Source organism: Eriocheir sinensis, unplaced genomic scaffold, assembly GCF_024679095.1.
Source record: "Eriocheir sinensis breed Jianghai 21 unplaced genomic scaffold, ASM2467909v1 Scaffold798, whole genome shotgun sequence".
NCBI classification, from domain to species: Eukaryota; Metazoa; Arthropoda; class Malacostraca; order Decapoda; family Varunidae; genus Eriocheir; species Eriocheir sinensis.
This window is the reverse complement of record NW_026112162.1, coordinates 121,457-145,000: the sequence shown is the minus strand read 5'-3', so window position 1 is coordinate 145,000 and position 23,544 is coordinate 121,457. Positions and strand designations below refer to the sequence as shown.

Below are 23,544 nucleotides of genomic sequence, written 5' to 3'. Positions count from 1 at the left end.
AGGATAGCAATGAACACTTCGCACAAATACTTCACATGATCTACAACGGCAGCTATGGAAGAGAGATGCTGATGGTAGGGTTTGTTTTTGTCTTTGTTCCTCTCTGTCTGAATCTGCTTCACAGTTAACTTATTATATGGTTTGCCATAAATGCAAAGGGCATGATGGATCAATTGCTGCTGATATAAATAATTCCGTTATATGTAACTGTCGGAGGGGGCAAGCTAGTGGACAGTATTTTTTCAATTCTATAATAACTATTTACTATGGCAAGGCGGTGGCTGAGTGGTTAGCACAAGCTGGGATTATGCATTTACTGCCCACATGCGGTCCTGTATACCACCCATCAACCGGGACTCTAGATTATGTCGATAAAGAGAGGGTCAGAGATGAGCTGCAAGTAACACCCTGAACCAAGCAAGATAGCACCTATATAAACAGTTGCCGCACCATAACTGGCTAGGGATGACCATCATGCCCCCCAAGATAGCCTACCACCGCCATCGGCAGAAACTTAAAAAAAAAAAATTAAACATACCTTAATAAAAGGGAGATAGAAAAGCTGGAAGAGCAGTATGACGACTGGCGGGGTAGGATTCGATCCCGAGTCCGTGGCTTCGTAAATCGACACGCTAACCACTACACTTTGGGAGTCTGAGGGGACACCAAGAAAACCTGTAGCTTGATGAAGCTGATGCACTTTCTCAAGCCATAAAGTACTTATGATGGAAAAGGTCTGCAACAGTACTTATTGGGATGAATCCAAGATGGCATGAAGAGGGGCTATTACACTGGGCAAATTTTCCGTGGATCTTCAGTCAAACCACGATTTCGGCTAGCGTGGCTCTCATTTGTTTCTTGTTATTGCTGCTGCTGATGGTGGTGAGTAATACCGCCTTCCTTTGGTGAAATCTAGTGTAGCTTTGGAAGATCGTGGACACGTTAGAAAACCACGGAAATATGAGAACCACGCCAGCGGAAATCGTGGTTTGACTGAAGAGCCACTGAAAATTTGCCCCGTGTAATAGCCCCTTGAGGAGGACGAGGGAACTCGCTCATGGGTGTATATACATATGAAAAAAATGATTGAAATTTCTCGGCTTCGATGAATTGCCCCCGGTGTTTCCTTTGGCAAAAAGTTAATTATAGTATACTGAGTATAATAGACAGTAAAATATAGCGCAACGGTGATATTCGCTCATTCAACGGCGGCTGGAAAATCGCCGGCATTTATTTGCAGAATCTTTTATTTATATGTATTTGTCCCCGTTACAGACTATTGGCACAGTGTTCACATGGTTTGATGGCACATCTTTAAACTTCGATAACAAGACTATTGAAAACCTTATATATGCCTTCACCGAGTGTCAGCAGTGGCTGTTCCGCGGGAAAACCTTCGAGCCAACAACCACCGGACGCTTCAATACGCGAGGTACGCTTTGCGCTTATTCATTTCTTTACTGATACTCTTTTTGATTTAGCTAATATGTTATACGTGGATTTAGCAACTATTGGAAATACAATGTACCACGTAAGATAACACCCACTTCGGAATCCCCATGTGGAGAGTAAACCAAAAACATCCCAACTCTGACCTGCCTACTTTGCTCAACTGTTTCTTCACTAGCTTTGCAACATTCAGTTCTCTGGAATTTTTGAAATTCAATTCCCTCCTACGTTTTCTATCCCAAATTTCAGTCCAAAGCTTCATCCTGCTTTTACTTGGATGTACGCAACGACATCACTTGTTCTCATGCCGACAACTTTGATTCTTCAAAACGTTCCACCATTTGGCTGCGACTCATTTTTCGTTCAATCAGTAAATAATTATGTTTGTTGTGTGCCTCTCACCTACTTCTACTATTCTCAGACTATTCGAATTCTAAAGTGCAGCATATTTATATAAACTCTCACTTCGCTGAAATATCCATTTCAGGATATTTCAACTTTCACCACCTGCAGTGACTTTCATCATATTTCACTGACCACCCTAGTACACAACCCTACATCTTTACTATTCTTCAGTATCTAGAACCACCTAAAGGATACGCCCATCACTCTAAATAATACTCTTTCTTGGGCTCCTCCGATCATAACATTATTCTCGTATTCTGTCTTATCTCTCCTGTACGGCCTATAGACCCACTGAGGAGGCAGTGATTTGGCATTTTGCTTCGCTTGGTGAAATGACCTTTTGTTTTTACAGCAAATGAAACGGGTCAAGGGAAAAAAAAATAATGAAAAAAATCCCGCTCCTCACTACTCCTATAGAAAAGCGTTCAGAGGACAGGCCGAAAGAGAGATCAATTTCGGGAGGAGAGGAGATGTCCTAATACTCTCCTCTTGAAAAAGTTCAAGTCGTAGGCAGGAGGAAATACAGATGGAGGAAGATTATTCCAGAGTTTACCAGCGTGAGGGATGAAAGAGTGCAGATGCTATTTAACTCGTGCGAAAGGGATTTGAACAGTACAGGGATGAGCTTGAGTAGAAAGTCGTGTGCAGCGGGGCCGCGGGAGGGAGGGGGCATGCAGTTAGAAAGTTCAAAAGAGCAGTCAGCGTGAAAATATCGATAGAAGATAGAGCGGCAATATGGCAATGAAATTTAAGAGGTTGAAGACTATCAGTAAGAGGAGGGAAGTTGATGAGACGAAGAACCTTAAACTCTACTCTGTCCAGGAGAGCTGTATATAGATAGCAACTGTGCGGGGGAGAAGATCTGGCGGAGACAATACAGAACCCCCAACCTCAAGGAAGCTGATTAAGTGAGAGAGAGAGAGAGAGAGAGAGAGAGAGAGAGAGAGAGAGAGAGAGAGAGAGAGAGAGAGAGAGAGAGAGAGACCCGCTAGACTTTTCTGATTACTAGTGGAAACAGTACTGTCTTGAGATGAAATTCACACTGGGTATGCCCAGTGCGTTACAAAGGTGATTGTCTCTGAGATAAGGACAAAACTATTATGTACCTTCCCTACCCCTTATGCAAAAAAGCCCTTGTTCTGTTTCTTTCCAAGATTGAGATGTAGGTCACAAAAAGTAACTGAGCCTTCGAACTGCCGCTAATCGGATCCTTGCATTTTTGCATGGAATCGAGATCAAATATGTCTTTGACTTTGAAAATCTTTGATTAATTAAAATGTGAAAATCTTGCAAGAATTTTAGAGAACACTATTGTAATATAGAAGCAGGACCTAGTTGTTAAAACAAAAAAAAAGTAGTAAAAATGGAGTAAAAATCATAAAAAAATAAAAAATCTTAAAAATTATTGAACGTAAAAAAAAGAAATAAAAAAAACGTTCGTGTACCTGTGTAAACACCAACAGCCTGGACACAGGAAGCCTCGAATCAAGGTAAACATAAAAATTAGGGAGGGGGTGGCTGAATAGTTAGCGTGCAGGCGTCTTGGAGGACGCGGGTTCGAGCCGTGGCCGCCTCACAACTGGGATTTAGTGGCCTAAGACTACCCAATGCTGCCCTGAAAAAACACTAGCAACCCAGACTCTAGATTACTTCTCTGATGAGAGGCTCAAGTATGAGCTCCGGGTGGGTAGCATGGACCAAGCAGGATGGGGCCACCATAAACACTTACCTGCGTCAGAACGGGCTGGGCCGACCATCAGGTCCCACCAGGAAAGTCTACAGGCGAAATAGGCCAAAACGTTAAAAAAAGAATGTAGAAAATGTCAAATTTTGCTAACTCTAATTTTTCCATTTAGCCAATATTCTCTACAACAATTTTGCTTCTTCATCTTTCATAATCTTATGTTATTTGCTGAACTTTCTGATTAGTCTTTAGCTGAAGATTCCACTCTTTGCGACTCAAGGCACATTGCTCCTACTGATCATCCTCCGACTTTGTTCTACCTGACATTTAAAACCACTATTTACTATTTTTTGTTTTATATAAGCTCTCTCTGATTTGAACCCTCAAAAATACTTAATCGATTAAATTCAATTCGTCCTCTTGTCCTTATCCCGTTAGCTGCGGCAGGCTCGTGAACAGTATGTCACCCAGTGCGGAACTATTATCAAGAGACCTGCCATTGCAAAACAGTACCTTACCCATATCAACGGATTTGTTTCATGTATGTGCAGAGGACAATAATACTGAAAAAAAAAAGTACATGTAACCGGTAATTTCAGTGATAAGACAAAGATGCTCGCAAGACATGACAAGTGGCACTGCTCGGCGTTCCTCGTCTCGGAGAAAACACATGCGCGTTTAGAGGACCACAAAATAAAAATGAAATCCGATACAGTCGTAAAGCTCATCAATGAGTCAGTTTGCCGGTAAAAATGCATATGATATGTATGTTGAAAAATATTGTTGCTTAGCTTTTATGTGTTGAATGTGATTAGCTTGCTGACTGACAAACATCCCTTCGTGCTCCTCGACGTATCATATATATATATATATATATATATATATATATATATATATATATATATATATATATATATATATATATATATATATATATATATATATATATATATCTCTCTCTCTCTCTCTCTCTCTCTTCAGAGTGGGCGCCTGTCACTAGTGGCGTCCCTCAGGGCTCGGTCCTTGGCCCAGTGCTCTTCATTATTTACATCAACGACGTGGATGTTGGACTCAATAACCGCATTAGTAAATTTGCAGACGACACAAAGATTGGTAATTCGGTTCTGACTGACGAAGACAGGCAAAGCCTCCAAGAGGATTTGCACAAAATTTCAGCTTGGTCGGATAGATGGGAGATGCCCTTTAACGTAGACAAGTGCCAGGTCCTTCAAATTGGAACGAGGAATAAGAAGTTCGAATACTAAATGCGCGGCGTTAAACTCAAAAGCGTTCAATGCGTCAAGGACTTGGGGGTCAAAATCGCGTCAAACCTCAAATTCTCACAGCAATGCATCGATGCAGCAAATAAAGCGAACAGAATGTTGGGCTTCATTAAAAGAAACTTTGTATTCAAGAATAAAGATGTAATACTCCCGCTCTACAACAGTTTAGTCAGACCCCACTTGGAATATGCGGTACAGTTTTGGTCTCCCCACCATGCAAAGGATATTGCTAAATTAGGTGTTCAGCGTCGGGCAACGAAAATGATCCCTTCCTTGCGCAACAAATCCTACGAAGAAAGGCTTTCTACCCTTAACATGTTTTCTCTTGAGAAACGTCGCCTCCGAGGAAAACTGATCGAATGTTTTAAAATACTTAATGGTTTCACGAATGTAGACAGATCAACATTGTTTATGATCGATGACACTTTGCGCACGAGGAACAATGGCGTAAAACTCAGATGTAGACAAGTAAATTCAGACTGCACCAAATTTTTCTTCACCAACGTTATAGTGCGAGAATGGAATAAGCTTCCACCATCAGTGGTCCAGTGTAACACGATTGACTTCTTCAAAAATAAGCTCGACCGTCACTTCCTTCAACTTAATATCAACTAGAGTAGAAATGCAACGTTTTGGAGTCTTCTGATTAATGTAAAATCACTTAGGTTTAAGGACAGACCACCAAGTCTGGACCATGGGGTCTGTGGTCTGATTTTCTATGTAAATCTCTCTCTCTCTCTCTCTCTGCAGTTCTGAAGGACTCTGCTGCGAGTTCTTACGAGGATGTGGTAAATCACCTGAAATCCCCCCCCCCGCCACACACACACACACACACACACACACACACTCGGCACTGATATACCATATCGAACTGTACAGCTCAGGTTTCTGGTATAAAGAACCCGCAATTCTCAACATCCTGAATCTTGCAACATTCAGGTGCAAAATGATGATGATGTTCCTGGTACCAGAACCACGGGGACCGACACATAGCTCGGGGAGTGAGTATAGCTGAGTCGTTAGCATGTCGGCGCCGCGTCCAGAAGGACGCGGTTTCGAGTCCTATCCACCGCCACTGTTGGGATTTTTGAGTCACCGCCGAGTGGCTTAAGACTGCTCATATGCTGCCCTGAAGACCGCCTAAAAACCCGGAATATTTTTATTATTATTATTATTATTATTATTATTATTATTATTATTATTATTATTATTATTATTATTATTATTATTATAATTATTATTATTATTACTATAACCGAGACGAAACAGAGAGAGAGGAAGGAGTGCAGACATTACACGCTGCCTATTTAGCAACCCATACACTCATGAGACCCCGAGAAAGAAAAAATGTAGGAAGAGGCGATGATGAAGACGGAATAAAATGGCGAAAGTATTGTGGTGAAACAAAAAGATCAAGAGATAGATCAAAAGACCCATCAAGGAAGGGAAAGTGAGGACGCACAGGGCTACAGAGTGCCCGGTTATGGTCATGAGTATGAATCCACATTCTAGAACCAGATCGCCTTTGGCTAGCAATCTCATTTGCCTTTTGACAGGTCCGTAATAGGGTCATATACCGGTCTGCCACTTTAAGACGCCAAACCTGGGACTCACCGGGCAAGTCTAATGGAGGCTTTAATCTGATTATTATATAATGCTAGAAGGGTAACCAAGGAAGTTATTCACGTCCCCGTTCGTACATATTCAAAGATTATCCAAAACTGCAACGCTTTCCGAAATAAAAAGTTATATGCAGATGTCCACAGGCTTGTTATTGCTACACTTAGCTTCGTGACGATATATACATTATTTACACAGAGCATTTAAAAAAAAATGGCCTCTGCTTGTGAGTATACCAGCCAATGCAAAACAATATAAATATGATCGGCACTCTCGAGGACCCTCTGTAGATTGAGGGACAAACGCTCAAGATCAATCATATGTTTTGGCTTGGGTTAGGCGGTAGTGAATAGTGGAGGTGTGGTCTTCCCGGAAAAACATTGACTATAGAGCTTTTTCACGTTTCATAAGAGGTCTACCAACACTAGACAAGAACGAGAATCGTAGTGTAAGTACTGCCTTGGCCCAATCGTCGTATGGTCTCATTGATTGCTCGGTGGTTGTACTGAAAATTCTTTTCAGGAAACGTTGTCACAAAGTGGGCTACAAGAGGAGGAATAGAAACCGTGGCTAAGATCCTCCAAAAACTGCAGTTGGGTAAAGCAAACTATAACAAGGAAATACTGAAGAACGCTCTCCACCGCTACGCTAAGGTGACGCCTGACCCAGCGTATGCCCTAGTCGGCAACAAATACTTTTTCAAGTAAGTGCAGAGCTTGGGATGGACAGGGTAGAGGCATACAAGCTTGCGCGGGGTGACCGATAGGGGTATAGAAGGCGAGTGCGTGAAGCGATGCGACCCCTGGCGTATGCTCCCCATTAGTTAATTTTAGTTAATTATTTGGTAGAGTCTTTCCGCTTCTCCTACTCCTCCTCCTCTTCACTAATACTGATGGCTTCGTTTTAAGGCACCATGTTGCCTGCCCTTTCATGTTTCCTTGAAATCTCTTGAAATGTTAAATAACTTGGAGCCATCCATAGGAAGGTAATTGAGTCTCTCTCTCTCTCTCTCTCTCTCTCTCTCTCTCTCTCTCTCTCTCTCTCTCTCTCTCTCTCTCTCTCTCTCTCTCTCTCTCTCACACTCTCTCTCTCTCTCTCTCTCTCTCTCTCTCTCTCTCTCTCTCTCTCTCTCTCTCTCTCTCTCTCTCTCTCTCTCTCTCTCTCTCTCTCTCTCTCTCTCTCTCTCTCTCTCTCTCTCTCTCTCTCTCTTATTGACTTCTCTAGGAAACTATAATGTAGTTTATATGTTTCATCACGTGATTCGCTTTTTTTTTAAGAAAAGTCGTATGTTTTGTTATCATAGTGCCTTATACATATTAGCAGTTTTACCATAAACCATTGAATTTTTTTTTTATTCATACATCTACATTTTCTAGAGCATCAGGTTGAATTATGTTAAGTCATGTGCCCTGTGGTGTTTCAGCACAACGCAATGTTGCTTCATTTAATATCTATGGTAGCTACTATCTTGGACCTCGATAACTCAATATTCTTATTGCTGCATGAAGCTGTCTACGGTACCCCGTTTCTATTTCCCAAACGTCATAACGGCTTACCAGTATATTCACATTTTGAACTCTTTCACCAGTAGGATATATAATATCTCGTCTGTACTTCGCTTTTCCTCTGGTATAAATACTCTTGCAAATGGGGCATATCAAAATATTTGTTACAAAATTTTATATAATTCCATAAGCGTCTTCAGTTTCATTTTTGTTGGGAGAGGTTGCCAAATGAATAATTTTAATTGTCCCTTGGCCTGCCTCTTATGAAGTAAATATAAATTTATTTTTCTCCCATATAGCTCTGATCTGACGGTGCACCAACGACGGGAGTTCATGGCAAGTGTGAGAGTGCTTTCCCTGAGGACCACCCGTCAGGAATCGTGGGAGAACCTGAACTCTCAGGGTTACTTTCAGGTGGGTGATGGCCACTCTTGGCCACGTTCACACATGGACACTAAGCACCGCTGCTCAGCAGCGCCACCGCTGGTAAATAATGGTGTTGAATGGAGACTTTTACACGCAGACACAAACGCAAAAAATAGCGCTACAGACGGATTTGAGTGGTTAGTTTCGCAGCCGGTGGCGGACACAAAAAGGAGCGCTGCTCGTCACGATATAGGGTATTCAATGGGAGCTTTCACACGTAACTGCAGCCGCTCCACTTTTTTTTTTAGCAGCGCGTGCGTAGCTCGACTGCAGCCATGCTCAATTTTAGCAGCGTTACTGAGAAGCACTGTTAATTCGACACTCACCACCCCAACACTTTCTAGATATATAAGCAGCGCTTCTCAGCTGCGATGCTAAAATTGAGTCGCACAGGAGTAGCGTTGCTGAGAGGCTCTGTAGCTCTGCAGCTCTGCAGCTCCCATATGTGAAAAGGGCCTTATGCCTCGGTCACACATTCACGTATCAAGCCACGTATGCCCACGCACGAACGGAAATTGGTAGTCGTCAACCGCTTACGTAAGTACTACGTAAATGTCCCATAATGCGTATTTACGTACGTGGGCATACTGGGCGGAGACGGGGGGGTCGCAAGCACCACCCGAGCGTGCGTGGGGAGCCACGCATCTTTCGACATATTCAAAAGATACGTGGCTGCTCACGTCAACCGCCATTTTACGTGGCTCCACGCGTACAACGTGGCGCATACGTGGCGCTTACGGTGTGCTTGCGGGGCCCTTACACGTGATCCCACGCTGCTCCCCTGTTCCCGCAGCGCACCACGTGGGTCCTCACGCGGTGCAGGAGCGTACGTGGCACCAGCGCTGCTCCTCGGGTACCCACGACGATGTTGCAACGCTGTGCATGGTGTATATATGCCGTGCGGTGGGCTTGCGGGCTGAGGCTTCGGTTCCTCTCTCGGACAAGCAACAGCATATACCTCGAATCCACCACCACCGCCTCTCACCCCCGCCAGCGCCCTCGTCAGTAAACCTTGTCGCCACTGCCTTCAACTATGCCAAAGGACAACACCAAGAGATCACGGACGGGGCTTCTTTAGCTTCAGGGTCACCCAAACCTCCAACGACCCTGGAACAACCTGCTTCCAAGCCTCTGGTGTTTGTGGCACCTGCAGTTCCTCATCTCCGTAGACAGCAACACTGGATCTGCAGGTCTTGGGTACAATGTGACTAATGGTGTTGTGGGCTACTCGGAATGAGTATTGCAGACTCTTGTATGAGTCACCCGTGGCGAGGAAACGGAGAGCGATAGCCACACTCTGGCCTGGCACAAGGGATTCTCTCCAGAATGTGCGTTGCTTCTGAATGTGGGGTGTGACACGTTCAGCTATTTCACTGAAGAGGTCCTTGTCAATCCGGGTAAAATTCCCGTACAGTTCTGGACTTTCGGTTGCCGACTCCTCCATCAGGTTGTCATAGTGGGCTAGCTCCACTCTTCTTTGCAGGTACGGCCAAGCCCAAACCCTCCTCGGCCTCCTTTTTTTTTTTTCACTTACGAGGTGGACCATCACAACTTCCACCAGTACCATGGCATGCACATACTCGAGGATGGCCTCCATTAATTCTGTGTTATAGCTGTTTGCTGGTGTTATAAGGGAAAGGATGTCTTCAATGTTCTCCATGTTGATTCAGCAGGAGGGGAGTACTTCTTGCTGCAGGTAGATGTTGACAGGAACTGCAATCATAGGTGTGCAGCACGGCCCTTATGTACCTCTCACGTTAACCCACCGACGTACTACGTGGGGATAACGTGAGGATGACGCGAGGTCGTAACGCACCACGTTACACATACGGTATACGTACGTGGGTGTTATGTGCTCTGCCACGCACTACTTGTCGGGGGGTGGTCTCTTGTCGTGGCAATTCGGGTAATCGTCACGTCATGGTTGCGCAGTGCGTAGGCTTAATATGCATCACCTCGTACTTACGTTATGAAGTCGTTATGTTGACCGTGCAAGCTTTACGTACATCGGCCCGTGACATGTATCCAGTTGATCGCGGCAACAAATCCCGCGTATGGCCACGTATGGGCCAAAAATCACATACGTGGGCATACGTGGGCTTGATACGTAAATGTGTGACCGAGGCTTTGCACACACACACACACACACACAACACCGCTCCGGTAGTTACACCGCTCCTGTAGCTCAATCGGCTAGAGCGCCGCGCTGCAAGGCTTCAAGGCCAAACAGGCGGCGGTTCGAGCCCCGCTCAGGCCGGATTCTTTACGTTAACTAGCAGTGGTTATTTTTCCCCTTTGAGAAAGGGGGATGGGGTGTGTGGTGTGTGAGGACCAGGCAGTACCCAGAGATCGATGATAATGAGCATGCACTTGATCGTGTCGGGAGGGTACCTGCTGGCGAAAGCGAGTCAAACTCGTGATCAGGCCGTGGTGAATTACACACACACACACACACACACACACACACACACACGGCCCGATAGCTCAGTGATTAGAGCGTCTGCCTCACAACCAAAAGGACCGGGGTTCGATTCCCCTAGCGGGTGAAGATAAGTTGGGTTTATCTTCTTTCACGTGTAGCCCCTGTTCACCAAGCAGTGAGCAGGGGTGAGAGACATATTAGGATAAATCGCTAAGCACTTGTTTTTCCCACAATGCACCGCGCTCGTGACGTCACATGTAAACCGAGACGTCACTGGAGACCCACACGTGTGGCCGCGGCGCCACTGGATTGAAGTTTCTTGCTGTGAACAATGACAAGGTGTGCTGTTTACAATAACAGGTGTAAGAAGCTAGGAAAGCTTCATTTTTATCGTTTTCCGAAGACAAAGTCCTTAGTTGGGCAGTGGATCCATGCGTGTAGTCGGAAAGATAAGTTAAATCCAAATTCTGCCAGTGTTTGTTCAAGTCATTTCAAGGCGACAGACTACACACAGCACTACATTATCAAGAGGAAGCTGATCAGCAAGTCTCCACAGGCAACAAGAAGGCTTGAAGATCACTAAAGGCCGATGCTGTACCTTTCCTTTTTCTCCCAAAACGGGAAAACGATCCAGGTAAGCAATATGACCCACATCGCTGCAGTGCAGCTTTTTTTTCTTCTTATTTTACATTATTTAGGAAGGTATTTAACTATATAGAAGGCATATAAAAGATTAAGGAAGGTTTGTATTGTCCTAAATAGGTGAAAACAAGAGTAAATAACGAGGGATCAACGAAAATAATAAACCATTTTGAGAGGAGTGATGTCTTATTGTCACGGTTTTCTCTGTGCTTAATTTGTTATTGTAATCATCAATGAGAATTAACACCAAGTCCTAATGATTGTTATTTGGAACTAAAACCTGAACCAAAATAGATACATGAAAAATGTAATGACGTGAAAAGAAAAGTTAGGTAGACATATGGAGGAATGTTAGTTGTGAGGCAAAGGATGGGTGAGACATGAAATGCATAGGCTATAATGCGTCTTAGGGATGAATGTATAAGAGTGATATGTTAATGAATAAGTACAGAAACCTTATTAATCCCTCTTAATGGAAAAATAAGGGGACCAGGTAGCAAAAATTGAGCTAGTAAGTACATCATTTTTTACATATTTTTGTTATAACTATTTACATGGGTAGTTCTAGGTTATAATGTATAAATAAGGCATGTACGTTAACATATGTGTACATCAAATCCTTAATAATCTCTCATAATGAAGAAATAAGAGGAACAATGGAGCTAGGCTGTGGAACTTGGCTGGAGTCACAATCAGTGTGCTCCTTTTTTTTGTAAGTGTCGTGCTGGTTTGTTACAATGTATCCCAGGCTTTATGAAGGAAAATACCTGAAAAGATCCAAGCAGCAAAAACAATGCCTCCACCAAGTTTGTATCCCTCGTTTTGTAGTGCTGACTTGCCTGATAGGCGAGCCTCCCATAGCCCACATAACCTCTTTGGCCGACTGGTAAAGGAGTGGCTCTTCCGTTACGCTGGTCGCGAGTTCGATCCCCGGCGCCGGCAAACCTTTCCTTGTCCGGATTAATTTCTCGTGTGTTTCGTTACACGAAGAGGACGTGTGTGAGTGTAGTAAAGAGTAAAATTTCTGGCATTTCACTGGTGGCAAGGTGGTGGCATCCTCTCCTGTGGTTCTGTTGTGTCACCCCGAGAGGGTAACAGGTAGAGTGATGGCCCATGCTCTCCGAAGTTCATAGGAAATGGGAACTCAACACACAGAAATTAATCTAAATGGGAATGGGGAGACGTGTAGTGCTGACTTGCCTGATGGGCGAGCCTCCCATAACCCACTTAACCAGGGGGGTACCTCTTTGGCCGACTGGTAAAGGGGTGGCTCTCCCGTTAAGCTGGTCGCGGGTTCGATTCCCGGCGCCGGCAAAACCTTTCCTTGTCTGAATTAATTACTCGTGTGTTTCGTTACACGCAGTGGCCGTGTGGGAATGTTGTATAGAGAAAAATTCTGGCATTTCAGTTTGGTAGTGTCAGGTGCGCCAACTCGCATCATCAGCAGATGATAACTGGCGCAACTATAAAAAAAATTGCCTGCGCCACGACGGGCTTGGGCCGACCATCTGGCCTATGAAGAAAGCCTATCGGCGCAATGGGCATGGATGTAAAAAAAAAAAAAAAAAAATGAGCGAGCACTTCGTCCGGCAAACAGATCAGTGTAATACGACGGTAACTGTTGCAGTCCTGTCGGCCCCCTTTTCCTTTCCAGGATGTCACATGAAACCCACTATTCTAGTCAAGAGGAATGGCTCGGGGCTGCCACACAGCAGACAGCACCGCATGCAATCCATGGATCAGGTTTTAACCTCGGATTTCAGATCCGCAATGATATTACAATCTCCAGTTGCCTTTCCCCTTCAACTTCCTCACATCTTCTCTCAACTCCGCAGGCGAAGACGGAATTTTGTCTATTGGTGGATCAGCAGCCATCATCTGCAACACACCCAGAGCTGTCCGCTCTGAGACTTTGTAATGCGGATGATGTAGCAAGAGAGATCGATCACATCCTTGTTAGTACTGAAGGTTTTCTTTTTCGGAATAATAAGATCATTAAGGCCGACAACAGAGTTAATGTTGTTAAACTGAGGCTACGCAACCAATTGCTGAAGCTGCAGAAACCTGAGTAGTACGGGTCCACGCTTTCTAAGTCGGCAACTGACCGTGTCTTAGCGTTTTGTGTATTGTTGTAACGCCGACGAAAGGGGATGGTTTCATTATCTGTCGATTTCATTGTGGAACTGGGATTTCCAGCGATTCCGTGCTTGTCCCGCACCCTTCGTAAGCGTACACCACTGGTTTAGCTAGCCAATGTATGCTGCGGGAATCGCGTACACATATATGAAGTATACGGATGTAGAGCTGCAAACGTGCGTTCGTGCAAACAAAGATTATCATTGCGAGTATTGCCATGTTATGCATGGTCTTTCGACTCGTGCACACACTACTGGCGGTCGCTGGACTCATCTCATGCTTCATCTCTCGACTGATTAAGCAGAGTTATGGAACTATAACGAGGGGACGATTTTGCTCACTGAGCATACTTCCGTGAACATTTTGTGACGGAGGTCTCTTCTTCGTGAACATGAGACGCACTGGTCTGAAGCTATTTCTACTCAGTGAATAGAGAAGTTTCCTATGACATATGTTCAAAAGAACATACATGTATGGATGACTAAAGTATTTATTGTAAACATATTTTGTTTATATATTTGAAAAAAAAAAATAAGACATATGATGGCTGGCGGAATATAACTAGCATATATTTATATCTCGAATTAGGTATACGGTCCCTGAAAAGATTTGTTTATAAAACTGTATTTGTAAATTTGTCAATTTGTAAATTGTATTTGTATACTTGCCATTCAGCCCACTTTCTCAGCCGCCTCATCAGTCTCGAGACGTATATCATTTCTTCATCATTGTGGCAGCTGTATTATGTACTTGGGAGGTGGAGAGCAGGTTGAGTGAAAAGGTTCAGGGAGGTCCTGCCCTATTAAGTGTAAGTAACTGGTTGTACACTTTTGTGTTGTACCTTGTATTTCTTCATTTTGTCGCATTGCTCATATTATGGTTACTATTCATCTGCACAACAAGTGGGGACTCAAAACACTTAAATGAAGAAAAAATATCAAATGGAAAAACACCCCATCAATAATAGGAATGGCAATAAATGAATTATATACCAGGTCAGAGTAGGTTAGGTTAGATTTCTTGATAAAATTTTGGAATTATACCCGTCTCACATTTTCATACTGGGAGATTTCGGTATGCTTTGAGAGAATCAGCTAACCTTTCACGAATTTTTTTTTTGCATATCCCCTCCGTGTCCCCACCCACAGCGACTAATAGTGCAGTCTAATGGAGTGGAGTCTAAGGCTCTTCGTCTCATCAGCTCTCCTCCTCTTACTGATAGTCTTCTGCCTCTCAAATTCCGCCGCCATGTTGCCTCCCTTTTTATCTTCTATCGATATTTTCACGCTGACTTCTCTTCTGTACTTGCTAACTGCATGCCTCCCCCCCTCATGCGGCCCCGCTGCACACGACTTTCTACTCAAGCCCATCCCTTTACTGTCAAAATCCCTTGCGCACGAGTTAACCAGCATCTTCACTCTTTCATCCCTCACGCTGGTTATACTCTGGAACGATCTTCTTTCATATGTATTTCCTCCTGCCTACGATTTGAACTTATTCAAGAGGAAGGTATCAGGACACCTTACGTAATTGACTGCTCTTTCGGCCACCTCTTCGGATTCTTTACAGGGGCAGCGAGTAGTGGGCTTTTTTTATTGTTTCCGTTTTGTGTGCCCTAGTGCTGTCTCCTTTGCTGTAAGAAAAAAAATGTGTGAAAAACAAGTAACAAATTAATACATAATCCTGAAATCCACCAGATTAAACACACATACGAAAGAGTGATTTGCGACGACAGAGCAATGCGGTAGTGTATGTGTTCAATGTACTTCAACAAGATGTCCGCTGTAGGGCGGATGTACAGACTTCTGAAATATTACGGATTCTGTTTAGTTGAACTAATTGTTTTATATATTTTTTATATATACGTGTTTATTCCAATTCATAAATCAAACATTTCCTGCTGAAGAGATTATATTCCAATTGGATGATAAAGCATGCACGTGAAATGCTTGTGTTATTACTTTAAAAAAAATGCCAGCGTTTCAGGCGAAAACAGATGGAGCCGATCAAAAACCCGAAGTAAGCACGTTAACCCATCAAAGATAAAATCAAGACTAAGTTTGCTCATCTAAAGCAGCATCACTATGTGATCAGCTGCCTCAGCAGCTCAGAGAAAGTTGCTCACGGAAAGTCTGCTCACATGGCAAATTCGTACCCGTGTAATAGCACCTGTATCTCAAAATCAGTCCGGCCCATGCTAACGGAGAAGGGCTCCCCATCAGCAAAATACTCACGGAGGAATATTCAGTGAGAAAAATCGTCCCTTTTAATTCACTTCTACAGGAATATCACCTTTGACTAAACCTGCATGTGAACATACCTCCAAGTTGAGTGCTTTAACATTAAATAATGTCTGAATGGTAATATAGATTAGTGCAAACCATATAGGGCCTAAGTACTGCCTGAACATTAACTGTGATAGCAGAAATTCCTACAGCAGGCATTACACGGGAACGACTTTGGTTGAGCAGGCCCTGTCCCTAATCAAATGCTGACAGATGGGACTCTGCTCATGGACCATAGGGGGTACTAGAGTGAACCAGTCTCTCTCTCTCTCTCTCTCTCTCTCTCTCTCTCTCTCTCTCTCTCTCTCTCTCTCTCTCTCAATGATTCACTCGTTTTACAGGGTGACGGATTCCTGACGGTATTGGTTGATTCACTGGAGTACGGCAAACCCGAAGCTGAGGTGTTCCAAGTATATGACTGGGCCCGAGTCCCTGGTGTTACCAACCTTTATGCTAAAAACATAATGGAACTTGAGGTGAGTACTGTCTTATTAAATTATCTTAGCAGCTTTTGTAGAATTATCACACAAGCATACTGCAAACATTGGTATACAGTTTACATCTTATATCGTACATCATACTCGTGGAAGTGCACTGAAGCGATGTGAAGGGTAGTGATAACCTCGGATTCTCTTGGAAGGTGCACTGCGTCTAACTAGGTTGTTTTACTCAAATTTAATATATTTTATAGACAATGAATTTTAACTGCCAAAAGACATGTCTGTCAACCCCATATAATCATATATTTAACCAACTATCAGATCTACTACGTAACTTGTCACTTTTTATTATAACTTTGTACCACAGACTTACTTACAATCTCTATTTTGGGATAATAACCCTTCACACGCACAAGCAATTTGTTTACTAGCAGTGTATAACTGCGTGTTTCATGTAAAACTAGTGTCTTTATAACTCCACACTTTTCGTCATCTTTGTGGTATAGGGTTGAAATGAAACGGCATTATGAACACATCCTCAAGGTACTGATAATAACTGCTTAGCATCTGCCAACAAAAATAAACGCATGTAAAACGAAAGATGATATTTGTAATCTCGCGAGAGAACGGAATACGGAGCAGCCAAATGTGAGACTTCCGTTGGGTATTATTCCTTGATATGTATTATTTTAATATTCTTTTTTTTTTTAAGATGTCGATTTTTTTCTTCTTTTTAACTTCAAGAATCAAAGTGGACTGTCAACATGGAGGTACTTTTACAACAATGCAAGCTTTGTGGGCGGAGTGACTGACGGGATGATAGGCTTGACCAGCATGGTGTACAATCGCCCATCTGTTCAACTTAAGGCTCAGAAATCCTGGTTCTTTTTCGATGACGTCATCCTCGTCGTGGGCTCAGAGATCACACTTCCTGACGACGGAAAAACTGGCGAAAGCGTCATAACCACCCTGGCTCAGGTATGTTGAAGTAGATACATTTAAACAAGCTAAAAATTGGAAGCTTCACATCTCTTCCCTCAGTTAATCAGCTTCTTCGAGATTGGGGGTTCTGGATCGTCTCTGCCAGTTCTTTCCCTCGCAGAGTTGCTATCCATATACAGGAGCCTTGTCCGCCCTCGTATGGAGTATGCATCTCACGTGTGGGGGGCTCTACACACACAGCTCTCTTGGACAGAGTGGAGTCTAAGTCTCTTCGTCTCATCAATTCCCCTCCTCTTAAATTCCTCTTAAATTCCGCAGCCATGTTGCCTCTCTTTCATCTATCGATTTTCACGGTGACTGGTCTTCTAAACTTGGTAACTGCATGCCTCTCAAGCTCATCCCTATACCGTCCAGTTCCTTATACAAAAGCTAACCAGCATCTTCACTCGTTCATCCCTCTTGCTGGTAAACTCTGGAAAAAATTTCCTTCATCTGTATTTCCTCATACCTACGACTTGATCTCTCAAGAGGAGAGTATCAGACAATCTCTCCTCCAGAAATTGATATTTCTTCTGGCCACTCCTCTTAACTTTTTATTTTGTAGGAGCTGTGAATTGCGCACCCTTTTTTCATTAATGTTTCTTTTTTTGTCCTTTAGCTGTTACCTTTACTGTAAAAAAAAGCATTTGGGGTAATCACTACCACCCTACTTTTATCAAATATATTTATACTGATTCTGGCTATATATTAATGTATGGTCTTCAGTTTCTTAGGGCGTTTGAAAAATTGGCCAAGGAATCGGCCAGACCTGCTCAAGAATACCGGACGAAAACAGTGTTTGGGCACAATCAGGCAGCCTTGCGTTGAATTGCTATGAATGCAAGATAACTCTTAAGGAATTTCAGTCCCAATTACGAATACTTAGCTGGAGACGTTGAAAAGTTCTTCAACATCAAATAAACAATATTATAAATCATAACATAGCCCAACAAAAGACAATAACTTTAAAATACTTCAAAGCTAGGAATCAAACTCAGCCTGCAATGGTGATGAAGTGAAAAGTTTTATAAGATGTTGAATTTGCGCTGAGGGGCTGGCTGAGGATTCGGAGCGATACAGGACTCTGTCACGAAGGACTTGGACCATTGTGATAAGGGATAAGGAGAGGTATGTCAGAGGTCTCGCTCAGGTTATCGAGGGCTATCTAAATGCAAAACACCTCGAACCTACTTTCCGAGATCTGAATCTATATTTCAAAAGAGTGCTATCCGAACGGCTGATGAACAGATAGTATTAAATGCTGATGGTTACTGGGCTTGCTGGGCCAAGTACATTTGGTAGTTGTACAAGGCGGAGCCCCCAAGCGGACAGCTCACACTGGCTGGGTGGGAGATGGTGGCTGCTGATCCACCAACAGACGAATCTCCCTCCTCTGTTGTGGCGGTGATAGAGGCTGGGGCGAAGTCGAAGGCTGGAAAAAACAGCTTAGGTGGATGTGGAGATGATGAAAGCCAGGAGGGAAGTCATGACTCATGGGTTGCATATGGTGTTGTCTGCTGTGTGGCAGTTCGCTGACAGAAAAAAAAAGTTTCAGTCTGGAAAGTAAAAGAAACCGACTGAACCGAAACAATTACCTCGATATCACACTACTTAGTATGAAGGCCAAAGTACTCACTAATTTCCTACCAATATGAAATCGATCCCATTTGCTATTGTTTCAGAAACCTGAGTAATCTGGGTTCACCCCCAGTAAACCAACAACTGACCCGACCCTAGCATTTCGCGTCCTTATGGAACGCCGCCTTGAGTTTCGTCAGAGGATACTCGCAGTGTACCACGTCGATATCAAGAAGGCATTTGAATCAGTGTAGCGTGTGGAACTTTTGAACATTCTGCGGTCTGTAGGATTTCTGCAATATTCTCTGACCTGACCTCAAGTCTGGTGCAGAGAGTGCTGTGAAGTCTGGGGTAGATGTTTCCAGTTTCTTCCAGGTTACGTTAGGAGTGAGGTAGTTGTGCGTCCTTGCTCCATTTTTTTTCAACACTTACACGGGCTTGATACTCAGCAAAGTTCTTGATCAAAGTCGTTGCGGAATATATGTTGGCGATACCAAGGTCACTGACCTTGTTTTTACTGATGATGCGGTTCTCACGGAATCGTTGGATGTCCTAGTGATGGCTGAGAAGTGCTACGTGAAAAGATGAACCCTCTTGGATTGAAAGTCTGCTGGGCCACAACCAAGACCATGTCGCTTGGAGACTTGGTGGATGACACAGATCACTCCGCCAATGCAGGTGGTGAGGATGTCGAGGTCACCAAAACATTCACATGCATTGGAGATTTAGTGCATAACAATGGTGGGTCTCATCAGAGAGTCAATCAACATTATTGGTCTGGCCCACAGTGTTATAGACTCGCTCAACATGAATATTTGTCGTTGTCGATATATTTGCAGGCGGTAGTTGAGTGGTTAGCGTCCCGGCGCCGCTTCCAGGAGGATGCAGGTTCGCCTTCCCCCAGTCCCAACAAGCTGGGATTTTTCAGTCACCGCCTAGTGGCCTAAGAGTCTAAGACTACCCACATGCTATCCTGAAGACAACCTATCAACACGGACACTAGATTTTCACTCTATAAGGAGGATCAAAGATGAGGTCCGGGGAGCATCATGAGCCCAACATAATGGCGACATTATAAAACACTTGCCTGCGCCATAATGGGCTAAAGTCGCTTCTGCTCCCAGTCTTACTGTTTGGCTGTGAAACATGGACAATGAATTGTGACTTGGAAAGGCATAACGATATATCTGGTACAAATTGCCTTCTCGGGATTACGGGTTATTACTGAAATGTCTTCGTGTCAAACCAGCGAGTACTTGGTGAAAGGGAACCGAGGTTTGCTACTAGCTTAGTTCGTGCTGTCAGCTTTGTTAGTGAACGCCTGAGTGTATGAGACCAAGGGGATCCCCACGTAACTCATGAGTGATCGATCCTGCCAGGAGGGACTTTGGATGGATAGAGTAGCTACGTGGGACCGTTGGGAGTGGAAGCAGCGAGTGAGTTAATCGTCGCGCTCCCGGGAGTATGCTCCTTATTAGTTAGAAGTTAGAGATAGCCAAACAGGTAATTTATATTTATGTTTACGGAAGTATTTGAGTGAAGTGCGTTGAAAGACAAGAGTGATGAAGGGAGTAGAAACTGGTTTCTGAGGAAGCCGAAGCACTGGCCTTGGGTGTAACGCAAGTTGCCACACCCCGCCCTGATTTATTTATTTTATTTATGATTACGTTATTTTGCATCATTATTTTTGCCAAAAGCTTTTTATTTTTATTGTTTTAACCATTGCCGGTGTGCATTATACTTGATTTGTCCTGAGGAGGTGCAGGGTAGTGTGTCCGTTACTGAGTGTGCAACAACTGCCTTCAGTCACTTATCTAGGCAAGGGGGAGGGTGACTTAATTGGAACGGCAGTTGCGAAGTTGCTTCAAAAATCTTTGAGGATGCGGCAGTAGCGTGGTTTGGAAGACCTTCATAAGTTAAGTATTCGTTGGCTTACGAACGCATAGTTTTTATTTTTATTTTTATCCGGACTCTGATGACGGGCCTTTAATCTAGGACTGAGATTGCTGTGAAAGGTAAGGGACGCGTTTCCGGCTTCTTCCCTGTTTCATGAGAGGCAGTAGTGCATTCTTGCTAAATCACTTTTCAACACTTGCATAGACGTGGTATTGCGACATTGTTGATGAAAGCCGTTGCGGAGCCTCTTTTGGTAACATCAAGGTCACTGACTTTGTTTTGGCTATTGATGTTGATGGCTCTCAAAATGATGCAAGATGGGGCGACGCCAATAGGACTGAACGTTTCATGTGCCTAAACAAAGTAGTGTTGGATGACACATTTCAATCTGTTCCTACATGTGGTGAGGACATTGAGTGCATGTGGTGAGGGTACTCAATCTTGGCAGCTTAGAGCTGAATAATGGTAGGTTTTGCCAGGAGGTCACTCAACGGATTCACCTAACCCACCGTAATATGGACTCACTCAACACACAAGTATATTTCATTGTTGATATTTATGCAGGCGTTCAAATATTCGACTCTATATGTCGCTTCTGCTCTTTGCCTTACTGTATGGCTATGGGACTTGGACACTAAATAGCGACGTGGAGAGCTGTGTCGGTATATTTGGTACCGATTGCCTTTGCATGATCATGGGGTATCGATGTAATAATTTCGAGCCAATCCAGTGACAACATATATAGTGCAAGTGGATCGAGACCAGTTAATAGTTGATTTCATGAACTCCGGCCACAGGAGCACGCGGCACTCTTCCAGGTGTGGTGTCATGAGACATCCCAGTATCGTGAGATATCCCATCCTGAATACATACATGAATCTCGACACGGTACCGTGTCTTTAGTCAACTGCTTGTCGCGATTTGTCCCACCCAAGTTTATTTATATTATTATGAAAGCAAATGATAACGTATGTATGTATATAACTAGGATATCAACAATCACTCTTCTTTTTCTTATTGTGACCTGTTCCGCTTTGCATCGCTTTTTAGGCCCTCCTTGGTATTTCTGTACACTTAGATGCTTCATTTAGTTACTTTGTGATAGTAAAGATTGGGTTCCGCGATTCGAAATTAAGGATGGGATGTCATAGGACATATAAGAACATAAGAACATAAGAACGCAGGAGTCTGCAAGAGGCCGGTAGGCCTGTACGAGGCAGCTCCTTTGACCCTAAGCTCCCGTGTATCTAACCCCACCTAATATCGCTGTCCATGAATTTATCTAGTCTATTTTTGAATGTGACAATTGTATTGGCATTCACCACATGACTGCTAAGCCTATTCCACTCATCCACCACCCTGTTAGTAAACCAATTTTTGCCTATGTCCCTGTTGAATCTGAATTTATCCAGTTTAAACCCGTTACTTCGTGTCCTACCCGGCTCTCTTACCAACAAAACCTTATGAATGTCTCCCTTATTAAAGCCCTTCATCCATTTATAAACCTCGATCATGTCTCCACGCACCCTTCGCCTTTCTAGAGAATGCAAGTTTAACTGTTTGAGTCTTTCCTCGTATGGCAAGTTTCTCAACCCCTGAATCCCTGACAGAATGACAGATTACAGCACACCGGACGTCGATCCTACATATAGGGTTATTTTTGTACAAGACATCACTGAGTGGAGGAGACCATGGAGACGCTCACGTACCTCATGGATTGGTTAAGTTAATGATCCCGCAAAGAGGATCTTAGAATGGGAAGATTAACTGCGTTGGAGCTTGCTCAGTGGTGGGATCGTCGGATGGGTGAAGAGTCGCGCTGCCTAACGCATGCTCGCCGATAGTTAATTAGTCTCTCTAATTAGATTGATATCATATAACAAATTATTTTTCTTCCCATTACTTGAACATCTGATCAATTTCAGGTAATGATATTTTATCGTGTTATTAAAAACAACAAGAAATACTCGTTTAACCCTCCCTGTCCCTGTTGACACACACACACACACACACACACACACACACACACACACACACAAATAAACACACACACAAATAAACACACACACACACACACACACACACACACACACACACACACACACACACACACACACACACACACACATACAAACAAACAAACAAACAAACAAACAAACAAACACACACACAAAAACTTTCGTATAATGTATATTTTCAAGTTCACTAAGATAAAAGAATGAAGACACCTTTGCCTCCTTGGCTATTGTTGTTATTTAATTGTTATTTTCATAGAATATTTGTTTTGCAGGTATGCTACGAGGGTTCTAACGTGATTCAGCTTGAAAATGGTCAAGAGATCACCCAGAACCAAGATAGTGAAGACTTGACACTCGACCATCCAAGGTGGCTGCACCACCGCCAGATTGGATATGTTTTCCTGAACGGCGACGAACGGCTCACTGTTAAGTCACACACAGATAGCTCCAAGGACATCAATGTGTTCACGTATGTGTTGATCAATTTTATTACCTTTTAATATTAGAAACAGACATCTTAACACACACACACACACACACACACACACACACACACACACACACACACACACACACACACACACACACACACTCTCTCTCTCTCTCTCTCTCTCTCTCTCTCTCTCTCTCTCTCTCTCTCTCTCTCTCTCTCTCTCTCTCTCTCTCTCTCTCTCTCTCTCTCTCTCTCTCTCTCTCTCTCTCACACACACACACACACACACACACACACACACACACACACACACACACACACACACACACACACACACACAC

General features: G+C 43.5%; 1 protein-coding gene across 1 annotated transcript in view; it reads left to right on the top strand.

Moving 5' to 3' along the window:
• Nucleotides 1-23,544, top strand: part of LOC126994437 (chondroitinase-AC-like) — a 50,120-nt gene that overhangs the window by 34 nt on the left and 26,542 nt on the right. Inside the window, exons 1-7 of the mRNA XM_050853757.1 lie at nucleotides 1-74; nucleotides 1,276-1,432; nucleotides 6,964-7,144; nucleotides 8,246-8,360; nucleotides 16,199-16,333; nucleotides 17,042-17,275; nucleotides 23,043-23,239. The exon at nucleotides 1-74 is cut by the window's left edge and continues 34 nt beyond it. Of these exons, the coding sequence (XP_050709714.1) occupies nucleotides 36-74; nucleotides 1,276-1,432; nucleotides 6,964-7,144; nucleotides 8,246-8,360; nucleotides 16,199-16,333; nucleotides 17,042-17,275; nucleotides 23,043-23,239 (1,058 nt within the window). The 5' untranslated portion in view covers nucleotides 1-35. The remainder of the gene's footprint in view (nucleotides 75-1,275; nucleotides 1,433-6,963; nucleotides 7,145-8,245; nucleotides 8,361-16,198; nucleotides 16,334-17,041; nucleotides 17,276-23,042; nucleotides 23,240-23,544) is intronic.